The sequence below is a fragment of the Phocoena phocoena genome, chromosome 13 (assembly GCF_963924675.1).
Source record: "Phocoena phocoena chromosome 13, mPhoPho1.1, whole genome shotgun sequence".
Classification (NCBI taxonomy): Eukaryota; Metazoa; Chordata; class Mammalia; order Artiodactyla; family Phocoenidae; genus Phocoena; species Phocoena phocoena.
The window spans coordinates 75332756-75352206 of NC_089231.1; the positions used below are offsets into that span (position 1 = coordinate 75332756).

Genomic DNA, 19451 nt, shown 5'->3' on the forward strand with positions numbered 1-19451 from the left:
CACACACCCTCTTCTCCTACTGCAGCAGGTGGAGCGTATTGGTGACACAGAGGAACGCGGCAAGATCCTGGTGTCCCTCATGTACAGCACACAGCAGGGAGGCCTCATCGTGGGCATCATACGCTGCGTGCACCTGGCGGCCATGGACGCCAATGGCTACTCAGATCCATTCGTCAAGCTGTGAGTCAATGTCTGGGGACTGTAAATGGGCCCCAGAGGCGGGTCCTAGATCCTTGCAAAGAGAGAACCAGAGAGCTTCCCCAAGATCATTATACATTGAGGCCCAGAGAGGGCAAAGAACCTGCCCAAGGTCACACAGTGAGATGGATGCCCAGAACTGGTGAGTGTGAGTCTGGAGTCTCAGTCAGCCTGGTGTGTCACCCACCCATGTGAGAAGTTTTGTGGCTCTCCTCCTGTGGGAGAGGGGTGGTCGGCAAGGTTACAGTAATCCCAGTTGTAGCGCCTGGGAATCAGCAACACATCCCTCCAGAGTCCAGAGCCCCACCACCAAAGAAGCAACCTGACTTTTTCTGGATTCAGTCTGGAAATGCTCAAAGAAAAGACCTTAGGCTTTGGGGTTATTCCAGTTATCTCAGTCATGGGGAATAAGAGAGACTTTGTGTTCTGGGTCCTCTGAGAAGATGCCAACAGGGGATTAAACAGAGGAGAAATGCCTATGTGAGGGAAAGTAGGGGAAAGGCAGGGGAAATGGGACAGCAGTTAGACGGCCATTCGAGTCTGACCCTAAGTGAGGGGACGAGGGAGGGAGGGGTGGGTGGAAGCATCCCAGATGCAAGTTCAGCAAAGCCATCAGGAAGTCCTCAAGCCAAAATTGGCCATCACATGAGGCCCATGTCTCCTAGGAGTAGGCCTGCCATAGGTATCCCTGCCATGTTCGGTAGTCAGCTGGGAGTGTGGCTTGGCACAAACATGGCATGGATTTCCAAGCGCGGCAGCTGGGGCCTTGGTCATTTATGTTCCCTGTAGTTGGAGGTCCTTCAGGCACATTCTCCAAGCCGCCATTGAATCAGACATGGGATATGCACCTCCCGTCTCTGCCAGCTACCAGCTGTGTAACTGTAAGCAAGTTATTTGATGTCTCTGAGCCTCAGATTCTTCATTGGTAAAGTGGAAAAAACAAGTCCACTTATTTCCAAGAGTGGCCATAAGGCTCAAATGAGATACCATATAAAAGGAATAAAATTACGCCTGGTACAGAAACATTTAGCTACTCTGAATAGAATTCTGCCTTGCTTGTGGCAGTAAAATGTGTGTTTATGTGGTTGTTGTTGAGAGCCTGAGCTCTGGATCCAGACTGCCCGGGTTTGAATCCCAGATCCAATAGTCTTCAATATTCTCCAGCTGTGTGACCTTGGGCTCATGCCTTAACATCTCTGGGCCTCTATGTCCTCATCTATGAAATGGGAAGAGTAGTATTGGTCATTTGGTCCTGCCCTCCAAGAAGCAGACACCAAGACTAGATGAGATGCTGAGAGATTTGCTGGGGAAAGCACCTGGGAAGGAAAATTGAGAGAGAGCTGGAGGAGGACCATAGAGACAACAGGCCTGGTGCACGTCTGCTTCCTGGGGGGCAGTGGGGGGATGGTTGGGCAGGAAGAGTCTTAGACTGCAGTGCAGTTCTGTTAAGTTTCAACCATTGTGGTGCGGAATCCTTGAGCGCAGTCGCCCATTAGAGGAGCCCTGCATCTCCCAGAAATGGGGCTGCCTACTGTCGCTGCTGGCTCAGGTACTGGCTGAGAGTAGCCTGTGGGGAGCATGGCCACGTGAAAACATAGTGGTGAATTCAGAGCCCAGCAGCTTGTCAGTCTCCCCCTGCAGTTGGAGATCTGAGAGATACATTTTCTTGGAGTCAGTGCTCAACAAATACCTGCCATTATTGTTATAAATAATTACTATCACTATCTTACTTATGGCAAAGAGTGTTTATTAATGATCTGTCCAACCTGGGAGACACTCCTTCCCCCATCCGCACTGCCTCTGACAATAGAAATCAATGCTTCCCTTAAGGTCATGGCTACAAATCAGGCCACAGTGGACTTTGCTCCAGATTTTCTTTGCAAGAGGATTTTAGTTAACAAAAGAACACACATGTCTGGAACGCGTTTGATTTCTAGGAGTAATTTCGTGTAATTTTCTAATTTTTCCACATGGTCCAATAGAGAACATTAGCTCCTGGGCTCCTGTCCTGTACTCCACTGCATCCCAGACACATGCAAATTGTTTTTCTTAAATAACTCTCCCCACCACCCCTTCTCCCATCTACCCAACCCTCCAGAAGAAGTAGAGTTGCAGTGGTCACCAGTGAATCAGCTGCCCTGGTGGGCATTGTAAAAAAGAAAACAGGAGATCATTAACCAATTTAAGATCCAGTAAAGTTTTTTAAAGTCAGAATTGCCCTTTATTCTTGTTCAGCATCTGGTACCTTTCAAATCCCCTTTTGTATCTCTTCTTTCAGATTATCCTCAAAAACAGTTCTGTGAGTGAGAAAGCAAAGTTTGCCTTCTTTACAGATTGGGACGCTGAGGCATGCCGAAGTTACACTCATGTTGAGAGTTGCACAGCTAGTGACAGCTTGCATCAGAATCCAATTGTCCTAACTCATAAGAGTTTTTAGCCCATTTTATTTATTCGCCCAGAAAATATTGATTGAGCACCTACTACGTGTCATGCATTGTGTCTACACTGGGGGAAGAGCCTTCTAGGCAGAAGAAATAGTATGTGCAAAGGCCCTGGGATGGAAAGGAGAGTGAATGGGGTGTGGGGTGAAGCACGTGGCACAAGATCAGGCTGGACAGGAGCAGGGACCCAACCACGTAGAGCCTTACGGCCACATTAAGGATTTTGAACTTCACCCTGAGGTCAAAGGAGAGCCATGGAATAGTTTTGTACAGGAGACTGATCGTAATCAGATTTGCATCTTCTCCCTTTTGTCCATACCCTCATCATCTCCCCAGGACCTGGGGGCAGCTTAAGAGATAATCAGTAGTGAAGCCCCAGGCACCATCTTCCAGGTTCTCAATGATCCATTGGGAGAAAGTCCTAGCTAAGAGCACAGACTCCAGAGGCAACAGCTGGGTTGAGTCCCCAGCTGTGTGACCAGAGGCACATGTCTCAACTTCACTCTGAACGCTCAGTTTCCTTATATGTAAATGGGTGGTTGTACCATCTAGGGTTTGTTGAGGATTAAATATGCATAAGGTGCTTAGGTAATGCCTGGCACCAAGTAGATGCTCTGATGCACATTGGTCATTATTAATGTAGATTCACTTTCTGATCTGTTCATTATTCTCCTGACACTGGGAGGACCTTTGGGGTCATTAAGAGGCTGTTCTTATTCATTAAACTTCATCCACAATAGCCTCTCATGTCTCCTCTCAGCTGGCTGAAACCAGATATGGGAAAGAAAGCCAAACATAAGACTCAAATTAAGAAGAAAACGTTGAATCCTGAATTTAATGAGGTAAGGCTGCCCCATTTTTTGCCATGCTCTGGGATAGTTCCTATATGTGAGGGAGGAACAAATTCCCTGCTAGAAAGTTGTAAGGCACAAAAAAAAAAAAAAAAACTTTCTTACATAGATCAGCTTGAATTATCTAAAGAAGGAATGAGTTCCTCATCATTGGAGGAAATCAAGCCTAAAACAAAAGCCTATAGATTTGGAATGTCATAGGGAAGACACTGTATTTGGAGAGAGAATGAATTAAATCATCTCCAGTGTCTTTACCAACTCTAATAGTATATAATACTGATATTTGAGCAAATAAATAGGGTCAGTTGTCCCCTTTACCACCCACCCAGTTGGCACTGCCCTCTCCCTCTCCGTCTCCGTCTCCCTCTCCCTCTCCCTCTCCCTCTCCCTCTCCCTCCATCCTCAGTGCATCCAGTCCTGCTAAAGCCACTATCTAGATACCCATTGAATGTGCTTATTCCTCTGTATTCACACTGTTGACTTGTCAGGCATCTAAATACTCAAATGTTGAGCACTAGGTTAGGTCCAGCCACACAGCTGTTAGACAAAGCCATAAAAGTGGTGATGCAGAAAGAAAATTAAATAAAAATAAAGTGGTGATGTAGGAAAAAAAACCTGCTAACATGCAAAGTTGGTTTTTACCATATGTTATAAAATGGAAAAAGGAAGCCACAGTACAGTATATTCATATTATATTTCTATAATACAATATTCAAATATTTCATATGGTATAAAATTCATATTAATTTTTCAAAACAGACACCAGTATGGTCACACATGGGGAATGTTGACAGTGGTCATTCTTGGGTAGATAGATAACAAGTTTTGGTTATGGGTTTTTGTGGGGTTTTTTTTTTTTTTTTTTGCTTCCTTGTTCGTTTTAAAGATGAACAGGAATGAATTTTGTGATTAGGCAGAAGAGTTACTGACAAAATCAGATTATCTGAAAACATAAGCACCTAACCCTCAACTACCTTTAATCTCTGAACAATGGAGAGTGAGGAAAACCACTTCAGAAGCTATCAGAATGGAAGGACTGAGTTCATGGCTATCTGCCTTTAAGGAAACTTGCCCAGGACCAGCCCTCTTAGAAACACCCCACCAGTCTTCTCAACTTCAAGCAGTGTCATTGAAAAGAGAATTATAGGGTCTGGGGGGCTTTATTATACGGAGTGTTAGTTGAGAGGGGTTCTTCAGGCCTGGGGTAAAGGCCCCTTTGATTCCAGATACCCAGTACAAGGTCCTCCCCTTGGTCCATGAACCCCTAAGACTCAGCCTCTTAGCTTCCGATGCCGAAGGCTCAGAGAACCCTGTCACTCACATGTCTTCCTCTGCTGCATCTAGGAATTTTTCTACGACATCAAGCATAGTGACCTGGCGAAGAAGTCACTGGACATCTCAGTCTGGGACTATGACATTGGCAAGTCCAATGATTACATCGGTGAGTGCTCCCAGCTCCCAGGGAAAACCCTATCCTCTATCCTCCCAGGAGGGGGGAGCCTTACCCAGGAATGCACAGGGTTGAGGGCACTGCTTTACTTTGGTAATTACATTGTCCAAACGCTAAGTCGGGACCCATGGTCCTCACTTGGGTCCAGTTTGGCTTACAAAGCTGGGAAGATTGGATCACGATTGGTTATTTGCTGAACAAAACACCTCCAGCAGAATAATTAAATTACAGAAGAGTGGAGCGTGTGGCCTCTGCAGAAAATAGGGTGCAGGGCTTCCCTGGTGGCGCAGTGGTTGAGAGTCCGCCTGCCGATGCAGGGGACACGGGTTCGTGCCCCGGTCCGGGAAGATCCCACATGCCGCGGAGTGGCTGGGCCCATGAGCCATGGCCGCTGAGCCTGTGCATCTGGAGCCTGTAGTCCACAAGGGGAGAGGCCACGACAGTGAGAGGCCCGCGTACCGCAAAAAAAAAAAAAAAAGAAAAAGAAAATAGGGTGCAAAGGAAGTCTCCTTAATCTATTTGCAAGTCCAGAATGAAGGTTCTCCTGTTCCCAGTCCCCCTCCAAATAATGAGGAAGAACAGTCATTACAGCTGGAGTAGGGAGGGAATTCCAGACAACGGATACAGCAAGAGCAAAGATGTGCAGGCAGGATTGAGCAGGGTGATGAAACTGACTCTCTGGAAATAGATGATGAGTACCAGAAGTAGTGAGAGAGAATTTCAGTGAGTGGATTGGTGACTTAAAGAAGGTCTTTAAAAATAGACAATGAAGCTGTGACTTGATGCCACAGTAGGGAGCCATTGCAGGTTCTTGAGTAGGTAGTCTGTAGGCAGAGAAAGCCAGTAGTAATAATAACATCATAAACACAACCTCCAGAGAGAATGGATCCCAAGTGGCTGGAGCCGGGGTGGGTCACTGCTTGGTGGCAGTTTTTCCCCAACTAGACATTTGGGTCCAGAATGAGATTCCCGTGCATCCCTCCACTCTGACCGCCCGCCCCTATCTTCCCATCTTGTCCTCCAGGAGGCTGCCAGCTGGGGATCTCAGCCAAGGGAGAGCGCTTAAAACACTGGTACGAGTGTCTGAAAAACAAGGACAAGAAGATAGAACGCTGGCACCAGCTACAGAATGAGAACCACGTGTCAAGCGATTAGGATGGCGCCCAGGTCCCCACCTCCATGCCCCAGCCTATGCCCCGTCACCCCACAGCCTGTCCCAGCTGCCCGTTGCACTCTGGTCTCTCTTCTCTACACCTCCCCCAACCCCATCACTCCTGGAGCCTGCCTTTGAAGTCTCCCCCGCACCTTGGACATTGCCACCAAAAACCTCCCCTCTCCTCAACACTGCAATGCGGGCTCTGAATGCAGCCCCTCTCTGATCCCTCCAGGATGGAGCCATAGGGATGGGGATGGGGAGATTTTCACAAGGAGGTTGTTAATTTAACAACCTCTCAGCCTGGGTAAATTACAGAGGCTCTTCATCATTTAGGACTGTTTGTAGACCCTCCTGGCCTTGGACACACGCACATAACACACACACACACACACACACAACTTGTTTCCTATGTCGACATCCACCTATACCCTCAGTTGTCAGCAGAGCCAGACAAGGCTGTGAGGATAAGCAATTGGGCAGAAATAGAGCATCTCAGGTCCCTCCACCTCTTCACATCATACACCCCAATTGCCACAAAACAGACCCCCATGTTTAAACTCCCCGGTGACTAGGAACACACCCTCCCGGCTCCAGGTGCATCAAGAAATGACCATGCAGAATACCCAAAGGAACTGGGTAGCCGCCCCCTCTTTCAGGATGTCCCCTATTTGCTTCCTAGCAGAAACGAGCTCCCATTCTCTACCACCCACCTCCCCCCTTCTCCTCTTTCCCCTTCCCTTAGCCCAAGGCCACGTTCACCTCTCCCTTCCTCACCCTCTCACCTCTTCTCTCTACTCCCACCTCTCGCCCCTTCTCCTTTCTTCCTCTCTGAGGGGGTAAAATAGCAAAAGCAAAAAAGTGTATCGCAACACAGCCTCACCTCCTCGCCACCTCTCACCAGCCTGACCAGCAAATGCTGAGAAACTGGCAAATCCCTGAACTTCCACGTAGGTCTAAGCTTCTACAACCACCCAGTTCTCCCCTTGGCAGAGCCGGGTGTCCTCGGGCCTTGGGCTGCTGCTGGCGCTGCCGTGGGTGCATGGCAGCATCCTGCAAGCTGTGGAGACACCCCGTAGAGGGGCTTTCTCAGCCCCTGGCCTCCCCAAGTGGGCACAGAACATGTTTAAACCAGAGGTCTGGGTTCCAGGAGGCCTCTCCAAAGCCCCTAGCCTTTCTCCTTCCTTTGCTCTTAGCTAAATGAACAAATGACCCCCCCGCCCACCTCTCTCTCTCTCTCTCTCTCTCTCTCTCTCTCTCTCTCAGACTCTCTTGCATCCTGTCTCTCACTCAGAATCGCCTCTGGTCTCTCTGTCTCTCTATCTCTTGCACCCTCTTCATTGTGTCAGGAGAACAAAACACCATCATGGACATAAAACTTTAGAGAGTGACAGATCCTGACACCAAAGGCTTTTGTTCCATCATGAATTGTTCAGTCTTTCTTCCTAAAAATTAAGAAAAAAAAATTTTTTTTTCAAAGGAGGAAAAGGCAACGAGGACAAACATTATAAGGTTCACGATCTGGTCATCTTCAGTGCCCTGTAAGAAAGGTTTGATTTTTCCCAATTTCCAGTAAGTCTTCCTTCATGAAAATTGCCCCCCCTCTCCAGTACCCCACCATTATCTATAGAAGTAGCCAGAGGGACACTAAAACTCTCACTTTCTCCAAACACACATCTTTTAACCTTCCATTTCTGGGCCCTCCACCCCTAGCTCCCTTGACAAGTTATTGGAAGTCATTGATTTCTTGCCTTGAATAACCATTTTCTAGACCCCAGGTATTTCGCCTTCTCCACGATGGCCAGCAGCTTCCTGGCTGCCATCTTCCCTCCTGACCCTCTCTCTCCAGTGGCCCCCTTGGAGTGCCCACTGTCAGCCCGCCTCCTGTTCATGGTTTGCCCTTAGGAGAAAGCATGCTGGCTGTGTCTCCCAGGCCTAACGCTGGCATTGGTGCTGGACTCAGCATGCGGCTAGCTCACAGTACCTCTGTCCAGGCGCGCCCCCTCCCTGATAAATGTAAGCACCTTTCTGCTAGAACACACACACACACACACACACACACACACACACACACACACACATACTACACACATACACACACACGCCCTCTGGTGCATGCAGAACCACCCATCGCCTTTCTTTGTGATGATGTAGCCAAAAATAAAGTAGGAATATCCAGGAAAACTGATGGCCTGGGTTTTTCCTCTCTGGTTTCTGGAAGCTCTTTCTCCCCACCAACACACATGATGTTACCTGGATAGTCAGTAGTTAATGAGCATCTACCATGTTCCAGCCACTGGGGATACAGCAGTAAACAAGGCAGATGCGGTCCCTGCCCCCGTGAAGTTTGCTTTCTGATGGATATCATCTTGGAAAGGTGGGCTCCAGCCAACTTGACTGACCTCACGCCCTCCTGGAAGAATGCTTTTTGCTGGTGTCCACCCAATAAGAAGGCAGCATCCTCATCTTTTCCCGACTAACCCAACCTTGGGGAAAACTCCCTAGTGGTCATGGAATGAGATAATTTCAAGGCTGAAAGAGACCACAGAGTTGAGCCAGAGCCTGGTTCAGTCAGCTCACTTATCTGACAGATGAATAACCCAAAGCCCAGAGAAGGGAATGGGCACATCCAACATCTCATGGCTGCAGTGCCAGGAAAGGAGCTAGATCGTTGGACCCCCTGTGCAAATGCTCTTAATGCACTGATTATAAGAAGGCAGATCACCAAACACCTCTTTTATATTGAAGCACTTTCCATCCTGCGATGAGCCTTTTCAGAAATGACCCCTTACGTGAGATTCTCAACAGTCCTGAAAGTGAGCTAACTTTTAACTGGAAAGTAACTAACTTTCCAGAAGGATTTTTAAACTCACTACAAGTGAGATTTTCGGCTTACATCTAAAGAGCTTAAGCAACTCATCAGGAAGATTGGTTGCTTCTCAGAAGGAGCTGACAATTCCATCCAACGGAAATTTCTCTTCCATGCCAAGTTTGAGGCAATTTCCTTTTCTCACTCCCAAAAGGGTGGTTCTCACTGTTGGGGGCAGAAGTTGGCATATTAGAATCACCTGGGGAGAAAATATTTTTCAAACTACCTATGCTCTCCCTGCCACCATCGCCCCTTCCTGCAGATTCTGCTACACCCTGGGGACCAGAGGTATATTTGAAAATATTTCCTGGTTGATGGCTTGGGCTTCCCACCTCCATCGTGACTTTGCAAACCACTGCCCTAAAAGTCCATCATTTTACCTACGATTCAGTCAGCTGCCACTAAGTGGAGAGGGGTGCCAGTTAGGGCCACACAGGCCTCTCGGAATGGCAGGAAACCCTACTTGCCGCGGCTCTTTCCCTGTGCTCATGGTGGATCACTAATCAATATGGCATTTTTCCCACAGAACCCACTAGCAGCATCTGCATTCTTCTCAACACAGCAGTCTACCCCTGGCAGCCACCACCAGTCAGTCATGGGCAGCTGAGAAGAAGCCTAATTTCCACCTCTGAGATGGTAGATCTCCTTCCCTCAGTGTGGGACATGCTTAACAGGCTGAGATGAATACACATGAGGAAAGTTTTCATAAATGTCAGTACACCTAACTTGACTAATTTTCTTTTTTTCCCCACTGAAACCAAACATAGTGTAAGAGGCAACGTGGTGTGGTAGAAATCACCTGACCAGAAAAGCACACCAGCTTTTTAATCCACTCAGTGCAACATTCAGGTCCTGTCACTTACTAGCTGTGGAACCTAACCTCTCTGAGTCTCGGTTTCCTCATCTGGAAAATGGGGACGATATGTGAGCTTGAGCAAGTCCCTTCCTCCTGTGGGTCTTCAACTGTATAGGCAGGACATCGTTTGTGGTCCCCTGGGCCCACAAATAATGCCTTCATTTCCCAGTCATTCAAAGAAGACCTAGACCTCGTTGAGGGCAGATCCCCTGACTGCAGTCCTGCATTATGTGTTTTGCATAAAACACAGAAGAATGAGCCATCTGTAATTTCCTGTTCCTGTTTCTTTAAAGAAAACAAGAACGTAAAGTCACCTGCAAAGACATGAGGGCCTAATTCTGGATTTTTCTAATTATGCCCTCAGTTATTTTAGAGTTGTCTCACTCATACCTAATTCTCTGCACTGTTTTATGATACTAGGCTTTATTACATCTTTACAAAGAATTCAGTGCTGGTTTTCTAAGGACAGATAGCTTTCGCACTCATGTTGGATTTATTTACATATATTTTGTCAAAAGTATATATTTCATTAACAAGTACAATTGCCCAAAAAGCATTTGGGAGCAAACAGAATCTTTGATAAACATACATTCCAACTGTATGTATAGAGTGTCACATAGATGAATGCCCATCCCCTTCATGGATCCACATGCCTTAGGCATAAGTCAATATGTTATACAGAAGGAGTGGGGAGTGTCGATTAATTGATGAGCTGGTTAAGACAAGGGTGATTCAAAAAGACAGCTAATTGGCACTGACTACTTCACCCAACAACAGCAGAATACACATTCTTTTCAAGCTCACATGGGATATTCACCGAGATAGACTACCATCTGGGCCATAGAACGCACCTTAACAGATTCAAAAGCATAGATAGCATACAAGGTATGCTCTTTACCACAATGGAATTAAACAAGAAATCAAGAAAAGAAAGATCTGGAAAATGCCAACGTCTTTGGAGATTAAATAACACACTTCTAACACACACATGGGTCTAAAAGTCTCAAGAGACATTGAAAAAATATTTTACACTCAAGGAAAAGAAAAAATAAAATAAAATTTAGAGACACAGTGAAAGCAGTGCTTAGAGGAGAATTTTTAGCACTGAATGCATATATTAGAAGAGAAGAAACACCTAAACTCAGAGATCGTGAAGCAACAGGTGAGACTATTCTGCAATGATTTCATAATTGGTGGAGACAACACATTATGATTTGGCAAACCCATAAAATGTACAACGTAGTGTGAACCCTAAAGTAAACTTTGAATTTATTTAATAATAACATGTCAATATCAATTCATCTTGCGACAAATGTACCACACCAAATTTGATAACGGGAAACTATGGGTGGAAGGAGAGAGGACGTAAGTGAGCTCTGTACTTCAATTATTTTTTAAACCCAAGACTTCTTTAGGAAATAAAGTCTATTAATCAAAAGGGGGAAAAGTATAGGACAATGTTGTTTACAAAAAATAGACACATGGTTAGAGTTTGTGTGTATGTGTGTGTGCGTTAACCTAGAAAAAAATATCTGGAAAGATCTCCACCAAAATGTTTATAGATGTAGTCTTCGAAGTTTAGGATCCTGGATGGTCTTTATGCTCCCTGATTTTTCTGACATTTTTCTTTTTATAATATGCAGGTACTGCTGTAAAGATCATAGGAGACCATAAACCAATTTTGTAGGTAACAAAAAAAGACAAAGGAAACCCCCCCAAAAGTTTTTACTTATGACTTCTCTCGGGTGAGGTACTAAGCTGGGTTGAAAAGCAACATTTTCAGAACAGTCTGAAGAAAGGCCTGATGTTCTAGGGGGCTGGATAAAGGCAGAGTAAGTCTCAGAGAGCAGGGGAAAGAGCTGGAAGACACAGGGTCCAAGGGGTTTCTGATTTCTTAAAGGCAAAGAACAAGGTTATGGCTCCTCCCTTTCAAAGAAAGGAAACCAGTGTCAGTCCAGACTCAGGGCACAGCTCTACCCTTTCGAGAAAATGAAACTAACAGCCTCCTTAGACCCAGGCAGCAGAAGAGGCAGAAACTAACAGGTTTTGGCAGCCAACTCTGCTGCCTCTGGCTCTCCTGTCCCTGCCTGAGCATCATGAAGAAGCTTAGAAAGACCCGAGCCAACCAACTGGACAAGTTCATCGAAGACCGCCTCCTGCCAGACAAGGATTTCCGCGCGCAGGTCAATGAAGCCATCCACATCATCTGCAGTTTCCTGAAGGAGAGGTGTTTCCGAGGGGCCTCCCACCCTGTTCGGGTGTCCCAAGTTGTGAAGGTGAGTCCAGAACTGCCTGGCTGGGGAGAAGGGGCCTGAATGAGCAAGTGTTTCCACAGAGACAGAGAGAGAGCAAAAGGCTGAGATCTCTGGGGCTGGTGGTTTCTGATATATCCATGCCAAAACTATAACCACAGCTTGTGAAAGTAGCTTCTGGGGTGAGGGCCTCCACCTGTAAGTTTTTAACAAATGCCCAGGTGAAGTTTATAAACCACCTATGTCACGTCCACCACAGAGATAGGCAAACTGAAGCCCAGCTGTATCAACAACCTGCTAATCATCGACCAGGCTGGGGACACACCATTCCTGCAGACTCATGAGCTGGTTAAGAGTATAAGTTTTGAAAGCAGAGAGCACCTGCTGCTGTGAAATCTTGGGCGAGTCACTTAACCTCTCTGTGCCTCAATTTCATCATCCATAATTCCCAGTACTTTGCAGGGCTTGCAGATCAAGTAAAATAAGCCATGGTCCAGTTTACAGTATTAATTATATAAGGTCAAAAAGAACAGGGAATAAAGAACACAGACCCTGTAAAAAGGCAACCAGGGTGTGAATTGTATCTCTGCCACCTACTAGCTGCGTGATGGGGCCAATACATAATCTCTCTCAGCATCTGTTTCTCCATCTGGAAAATGAGAACAGATAATAATAGTAACTAAATCATAGAGTTCTTGTGAGCATTCTAGGAGTTGACTGGTAATGCCTTCAGAACAGTGGCTAGCACTCAGAATGTTAGTGATTGTTCTCAGCATTTTATTTAGGAAGGCTCTTCTCAGTGATAAATGTCAGTTCTCATTCTCACCACCTTTTTTAGGGTGGCTCCTCAGGCAAAGGCACGACCCTCAAGGGCCTATCAGATGCTGACCTTGTCGTCTTCGTCGCCAGTCTTACAAGTTTTCAGGAACAGCTTCAGCACCGAAGAGGATTCATCAAGGAAATTAGGAGACAGCTGGACGCCTGTCAAAGAGAGGAAACATTTGAAGTGGAGTTTGAAGTCCAGAAACGGTGAAGGAAGAAGCCCTGTGCTCTCAGCTTTGTGCTCAGGTCCCCTCGGCTCCTCCAGGGGGTAAAGTTCGATGTCCTGCCCGCCTTTGATGCCCTGTGTGAGCACTCCCAGTCACAAGGTGTTTCAGCCTTTGTCCTATGTTAGGGCTTCTTCCTCTTTTTTTTTTTTTTTATGTTTCTGAGCAGAAATCTTCCTCAGTTCAACAGTCTATTAAAACATAAACATGCCTTCAACATGAGGAGGAGATCTTAGTATCTCTCTCGGAGCAAGATAACTAGGGTCGTATTCAGCCACCACAGTGACATTAAACAACAAATTGGTACAATTTGGGGGTAAGGCTTTTTTTTTTTTTTTTTTTTTTTTTGCGGTACGCGGGCCTCTCACTGTCGTGGCCTCTCCCCTTGCGGCGCACAGGCTCCGGACGCACAGGCTCAGCGGCCATGGCTCACGGGCCCAGCCGCTCCGCGGCACGTGGGATCTTCCCCGACCGGGACACGAACCTGCGTCCCCTGCGTCAGCAGGCCGACTCAACCACTGCGCCACCAGGGAAGCCCAAGACATTTCTTATACAATACCTGCCAGGCTTACTAGTTCTACTTATGGCAACTTGTGTGAATCTTACCTTTCTATAAATGAGGCAGCAAAAGATGCACACTACTGCATATAAAGTAGATGACCAGCAAGGTTTTACTGAATAGCATAGGGAACTATATTCAATACCTTATAATATATCTTATATATGTGTGACTGAATCACTTTGCTGGACACCTGAAACTAACACAATATTGTAAATCAACTAGACTTCAATTTAAAAAAATAGATAAATCCCAAAACACTGAGGCAGCATATATCTGGTGTAAACACAATATGTTAATTTCATCTTTTATCCAAAGCATAAGGGAATATCATCAAATTTACCTGAGGGTTGGAATCTGTAGACAATCTGCAGGAACATTGGGACAGGAAGCAGTGTATCTCTGAGGCTCAATTTCCACTGAGTACCTTCCATGTGCAAGGCACTGTTCTATGGCCATAAATGAGACAGACAGGGAACTTCTCTCCTGGAGCCTGACAATAATAATTTAAATACCATAAATGAAAAGATAACTTGTTGTGACAAAAACTAAATATGGTGATTCAAAAGAGAATGATGGGGCCTAGAGGGAGTGTTTAGACAGGGCAACAAGGGAGGTGACCACTGACCCGAGGCCCGAGGGATAAGAGGAAGCCAAACCTGGGAAGATCTGGGGGCTCCAGGAAGAGGAAACAGCAAGTGCAAAGGCCCTGAGACAGGAATGAGCTTGGCATATTTGAAGAAGTGAAATAACCAAGGGAGTAAGTAGCAAAGGGATCAAGGCAAGAGGTGAGATGGCAGAGGTGGCAGGAGACAGGTCACACCAAGCCTCCTGGGCCACCGCGAGGACTTTGGATTTTATTCAGATGTCCTGGGAAGCAAGAAGTGGAAGGATCAGGTTTTAAAAGGCCTCTGTGGGTGCTGGGTAGAGAATGGGCTGTGGAGGATCCAGGAAGGAGGCTGCTGCCATCTCTGCTGTGTCCAGGTGAGAGATGATGCTGGCTTGGATGGGGTGACGGCAGTGGAGATGGGAGTGGCGAGGACTGGGGATGGCCCTCAGGCCTCCTGGCTCTGGGCCTGCTGACCTTTCCACTGCACCCCATGGTCAGTGAGCTTGTCTCCTCAGAGGGATTGAAAGAAACTCAGAGAAAAGCTGACATCTTCACATTATGGATTAACTCCCGACAGGTCAGTTGATCAAAGGCTACAGCCCTGACCCTGAAGTCTACGTCCAGCTTATCCAAGAGTGCGAGTTCCTGGGGAGAGAGGGCGAGTTCTCCCCCTGCTTCACGGAGCTGCAGCGAGCCTTCCTGAGGGACCGTCCAACCAAGCTGAAGAGCCTCATCCGCCTTGTGAAGCACTGGTACCGAATGGTATGGCATGTCCCATCCAGACAGAGAGCGGAGGAGGAGGAGGAGGAGGGAGAGAAGGAAGAGAGTGAGGACAAGAGGAGGAGGGAGGGGTGGAATAGAGGGAGGGAAGGAGGAGGGGGAGGTGTGGGAGGAAGCAAGGATGAGGCATGGGAGGGGGAAGAAGGAAGGGGAGGGGAGGGGAGAGGAGTGGGGAAGAGAAGAAAGAGGAGCGGGAGGAGGAGAGGAATCAGAAAGGATGGGGGAGGAAGGAGGGAGATGGACAGAGATGAAAAGAGGGAAAGAGCATGAAGGAGGGGAGAAGGCAGGGAACAAGGAGGGAGAGGGTGAGAGGAAGAAGGTGGAAGAGTAGAGGTTGTGGGGAGGAGGGGAAAGGAAAGGGAGAAGAAGGGTAGGGCCTGGGACAGGTGCCAGTGGACTCAGGTGTCTCATTCTTCCTGGTCTTCCCGTATCAGGAAATAATAACTCCACCCTTCCAGTTACTCTGGACAAAACCGTGGCTCTTTCTTACCTTTTTCACACACACACACACACACACACACACACACACACACACACACACACGCACACACACACACACATCCAGCCAGTCTGTAAATGGCTTGGTCCTGTATCTAAAATATACCCATTATCATCAACCATCACCACCTCAGTCACTCCCACCCTGGTCCAAGTCACTTGGGAGGCTCACAGGATCTGCCCTCGACCTCTCTGAACCCCCATCTCTGCCCCCTCACCACTCCCCCAGGCCATGCTCTGCTCTTCATTAGTCCTCCAAGAGGGAAACTCTACTCCAACCTCAGGACCTCTGCATGAGCTTATTTGTTTATTGCCTGTCTCCCCACTAAAAATGTACATAAAAGAAGGGATTTGTATATTTTCTTCACTGCTGTATCCCCAGAATCTAGAACAGTGCCTGGCACATAATAGGTTCTCAGTAAGTAATTACTCAACAAATTTATGAGTGCTAACGCCCCCACCCCCCAACACACACTCTTCTGTTCACTTCCTAGCTGTCTGAATTTGGGCAAATGAATTAACATCTTGCCCCTCCTGTTTTCTCACTTGCAAAGAGTAACATGGCACAGCAGTAGTAAATCACATACCACAGTGATGTGCATGTAGATTGCTTTGGGTAGTATGCACATTGTAACAATATTAATTCCTTGAATCCATGAGCATGGTATATCTTTCCTTTTATTTTTGTCATCTTCAGTTTCTCTTATCAAAGTCTTATCAGGGTACAGGTCTTTCACCTTTATGGTTAAATTTATTCCTAGTTTTCTTCTTCTTTTTGATGCAATTGTAAATGAGATTGTTTTTAAATTTCTCTTTCTGATAGTTTGTTATTCATGTATAGAAATGCAACCGATTACTGTATATTATTTTTGTATCCTGCAATATTCCTGTATTCAGTTTTTAGTTCTAAAAGTTTTTTGGTGGCGTCTTTAGGGTTTTCTATGTATAGTATCATGTCATCTGCAAATAGCAATAATGTAACTTCTTCTGTTTTAATTTGGATGCATTTTGTTTCTTTTTTTAATTTTTTTTTAAAGTTTATTTATTTTATTTATTTATTTTTGGATCTGTTGGGTCTTTGTTGCTGTGTGTGGGCTTTCCCTAGTTGCAGCGAGTGGGGGCTACTCTTCGTTGCAGTGCGCGGGCTTCTTATTGCGGTAGCTTCTCTTGTTGAGGAGCACAGGCTCTCGGCCCGTGGGCTTCAGTAGTTGCAGCACACAGGCTCAGTAGTTGTGGCACACGGGGTGGGCTTAGTCGCTCCGCGGCATGTGGGATCTTCCCGGAGCAGGGCTCGAACCCGTGTCCCCTGCATTGGCAGGCGGATTCTTAACCACTGCGCCACCAGGGAAGTCCCTGCATTTTGTTTCTTTTTCATGCCTGATTGCCATGGACGGGCTTCCAATACTATGTTGAATATATGTGGGGAGAGTGGGCATATATGTCTTGTTCCTGATCTTAAAGGAAAAGCTTTTAGCCTTCACCATTGAGTATGGTTTAGCTGTGGGTTGGTCATATAAGGCCTATATTGAGTTATGTTCTCTCCATACCCACCTTGTTAAGAGTTTGTATCACAGATGGCTGTTGAATTTTCTCAAATGTTTTTTCTGTATCTGTGGAAATGGTCATATGCTTTTTATCCTTCGTTATGTTAATGCAAATGTATCATGTTGATTGATTTGTGGATACAGAAGCATCCTTGAATCCATGGAATATATCCAACTTGATCATGGTGTATGATCTTTCAATATATTGTTGAATTTGCTTTGCTAATATTTTGTGGAGGATTTTTGCATCTATGATCATCAGGCCTATAATTTTTTGTCATATCTTTGTCTGGTTTTGGTGTAGAATGAGTTTGGAACCATCTCTTACTCCTCAATTTTCTGGAATAGTTTGAGAAGAATAGGCATTAACTCTTCTTCACATAAAAGCTGAACAAACTCATTTTCCTAATTTTTTTTCCTCTTCTCAGTGTAAGATGAGACGTGGGAAAAAACTGCCCCCACAATATGCCCTGGAGCTTCTGACAGTCTATGCTTGGGAGCAAGGAAGCATGGAAACAGGATTCAGCACAGCTCAGGGATTTCAGACTGTTTTGGAATTAGTCCTGAAGCACCAGCACCTCTGCATCTACTGGGAAAAGTATTATGACTTTGAAAACCCTATTATTGGACAATACCTGAGAAGGCAACTTGCAAAACCCAGGTACTCTATCCCCCACATGGCTTAGCTCCCCACATAAATGAACCCATGAATACAGCTGTGGCACCTTGGAAATGTAGGAAGTGAGAGGGATCCATATTTATTGATCATCATCTGTTGTCAATCACTGTGCTGGGCACTTCACTCCTCCCATCTGATTTAAATAATAAATTTAAATAATAACCTCCAATCCAGTGAGGCAGGCACTATGCTAACCATTCTACAGATGACTGAGGTTTGGAGAAATAAGAGCTTGTCCAAACCTTAACAGAAAATGAGTGAAATACCTGAAATTTGACTAAAATAACAATAGCTACAGCAACAATAATGACTGCTCCCAGGAAGTAAGAGCTTGCTGTAAGACCAACACACTCAAACAGAATAGTAAAATTTTGGTTATTAAAACTGACATGTATGGACCCCTTATTATGTTCCAGTTACTGTTCTGAGCACTTCACATGCTTGTCTAGATCCTCATACAGCATGCTTTGAGGTAGGGTTATTCAAATCTCCCCATTTCACTGATGAGGATACTGAGGATTAGAGATTCAGGTGACCTGCCCAAGGTCACACCACTAATAAAGAGCAGAGGTAAGATTCAAACCCAGGTCTATCAAGGCACGAATGCAAGCCTCCTTCTCCTTGTGTTCAATGCCCACCGTAGGGGAGGGCACTCAGGACACACCCCAGGGAGCAGTGCCCTCCTGGGCCCCTCCTGCTGCCCCAAGTCCCAGTCTGCCCAAGTTAGTATTTTGCTCTGCCAGGAGCTCTAGACCCCCGCAACACAGCCCACATACTCACCTGCCCCTCTCTAACTGTTGCTTTTCAGACCTGTGATTCTGGACCCAGCTGACCCTACTGGAAATGTGGCTGGTAAAGACCCATATAGCTGGCAGCTGCTGGCACAAGAGGTTAGAGTCTGGCTGGGATACTCATGCTGTAAGAATTGGGATGGGTCTCCAGTCAGCACCTGGAAGGTGCCGGTGTGACCTCCTGATTCCCTCATGTGACCTGATATTAATAGCAGGTTGAAATAACAACTTCTAGAAATACTGCATTAAATCAAATTGAATTTCATCTCTGTCTTTGTACTCTTTTACTGTGGTTACTAGAAAATGTAAAATTACACATGTGTTCTGCCCCAGAATGAATCCCCGGATTAGACAATAGGCTTACCAACTCACATTGTCACCCTGTCTTGGTACCAAAAACAACATTGCATTTACAAAAGTCCAGTCAATAAAAACTCCCTTAAGGAAGCACAAAAGATCAAGCATGTTCTTACCGCCTGAGTCACTGGTCACGTGTGTAGCTGGGCAACAGTCTTTCGCTTCTCCATATTACTGTTCCTCCTTTGAGTCCTCCAACATCCCTGTGAGATGGGTCTTATTCTTGTTCTCATAATAATACACTGAGATTTGGGCACTTGCTTGAGTCACCAAACATTCCAGCAGCATTTGTTGAAGGGACCATCCTTTCCCCACTGTTCTGTAAAAGCCACCTCTAACATATGTCCAGAGCCCGTCTGTGTGTGAGTCTGTGTAGTTCCATTGGTCAACTTTGGCATCCTTGAGTTAATACTACCTTGACTAATTACTCTAGCCTGGTGTTAATTCTTAATATCTTGTAGAAAACTCTGTTTTTATCCAAACCAATGTCTTCTCTTGGCTCTATTTCTATGTTAAT

General features: G+C 46.0%; 2 protein-coding genes across 4 annotated transcripts in view; both read left to right on the forward strand.

Annotated features, from left to right (window-relative positions):
• Positions 1 to 6095, forward strand: part of RPH3A (rabphilin 3A) — a 61093-nt gene extending 54998 nt beyond the window's left edge. For all 3 annotated transcript variants that reach the window (XM_065889557.1, XM_065889559.1, XM_065889558.1), the window contains 4 exons: positions 26 to 180; positions 3400 to 3481; positions 4835 to 4931; positions 5965 to 6095. In XM_065889557.1, the coding sequence (XP_065745629.1) occupies positions 26 to 180; positions 3400 to 3481; positions 4835 to 4931; positions 5965 to 6095 (465 nt within the window). The remainder of the gene's footprint in view (positions 1 to 25; positions 181 to 3399; positions 3482 to 4834; positions 4932 to 5964) is intronic.
• A 5819-nt stretch (positions 6096 to 11914) lies between these two features.
• LOC136132424 (2'-5'-oligoadenylate synthase 1-like) lies at positions 11915 to 18754 on the forward strand. The gene is given in 5 exon segments (XM_065889259.1): positions 11915 to 12094; positions 12909 to 13197; positions 14863 to 15047; positions 17536 to 17768; positions 18595 to 18754. Coding segments are annotated over 5 exon segments (1047 nt in total).
• The last annotated feature ends 697 nt before the right edge of the window (positions 18755 to 19451 follow it).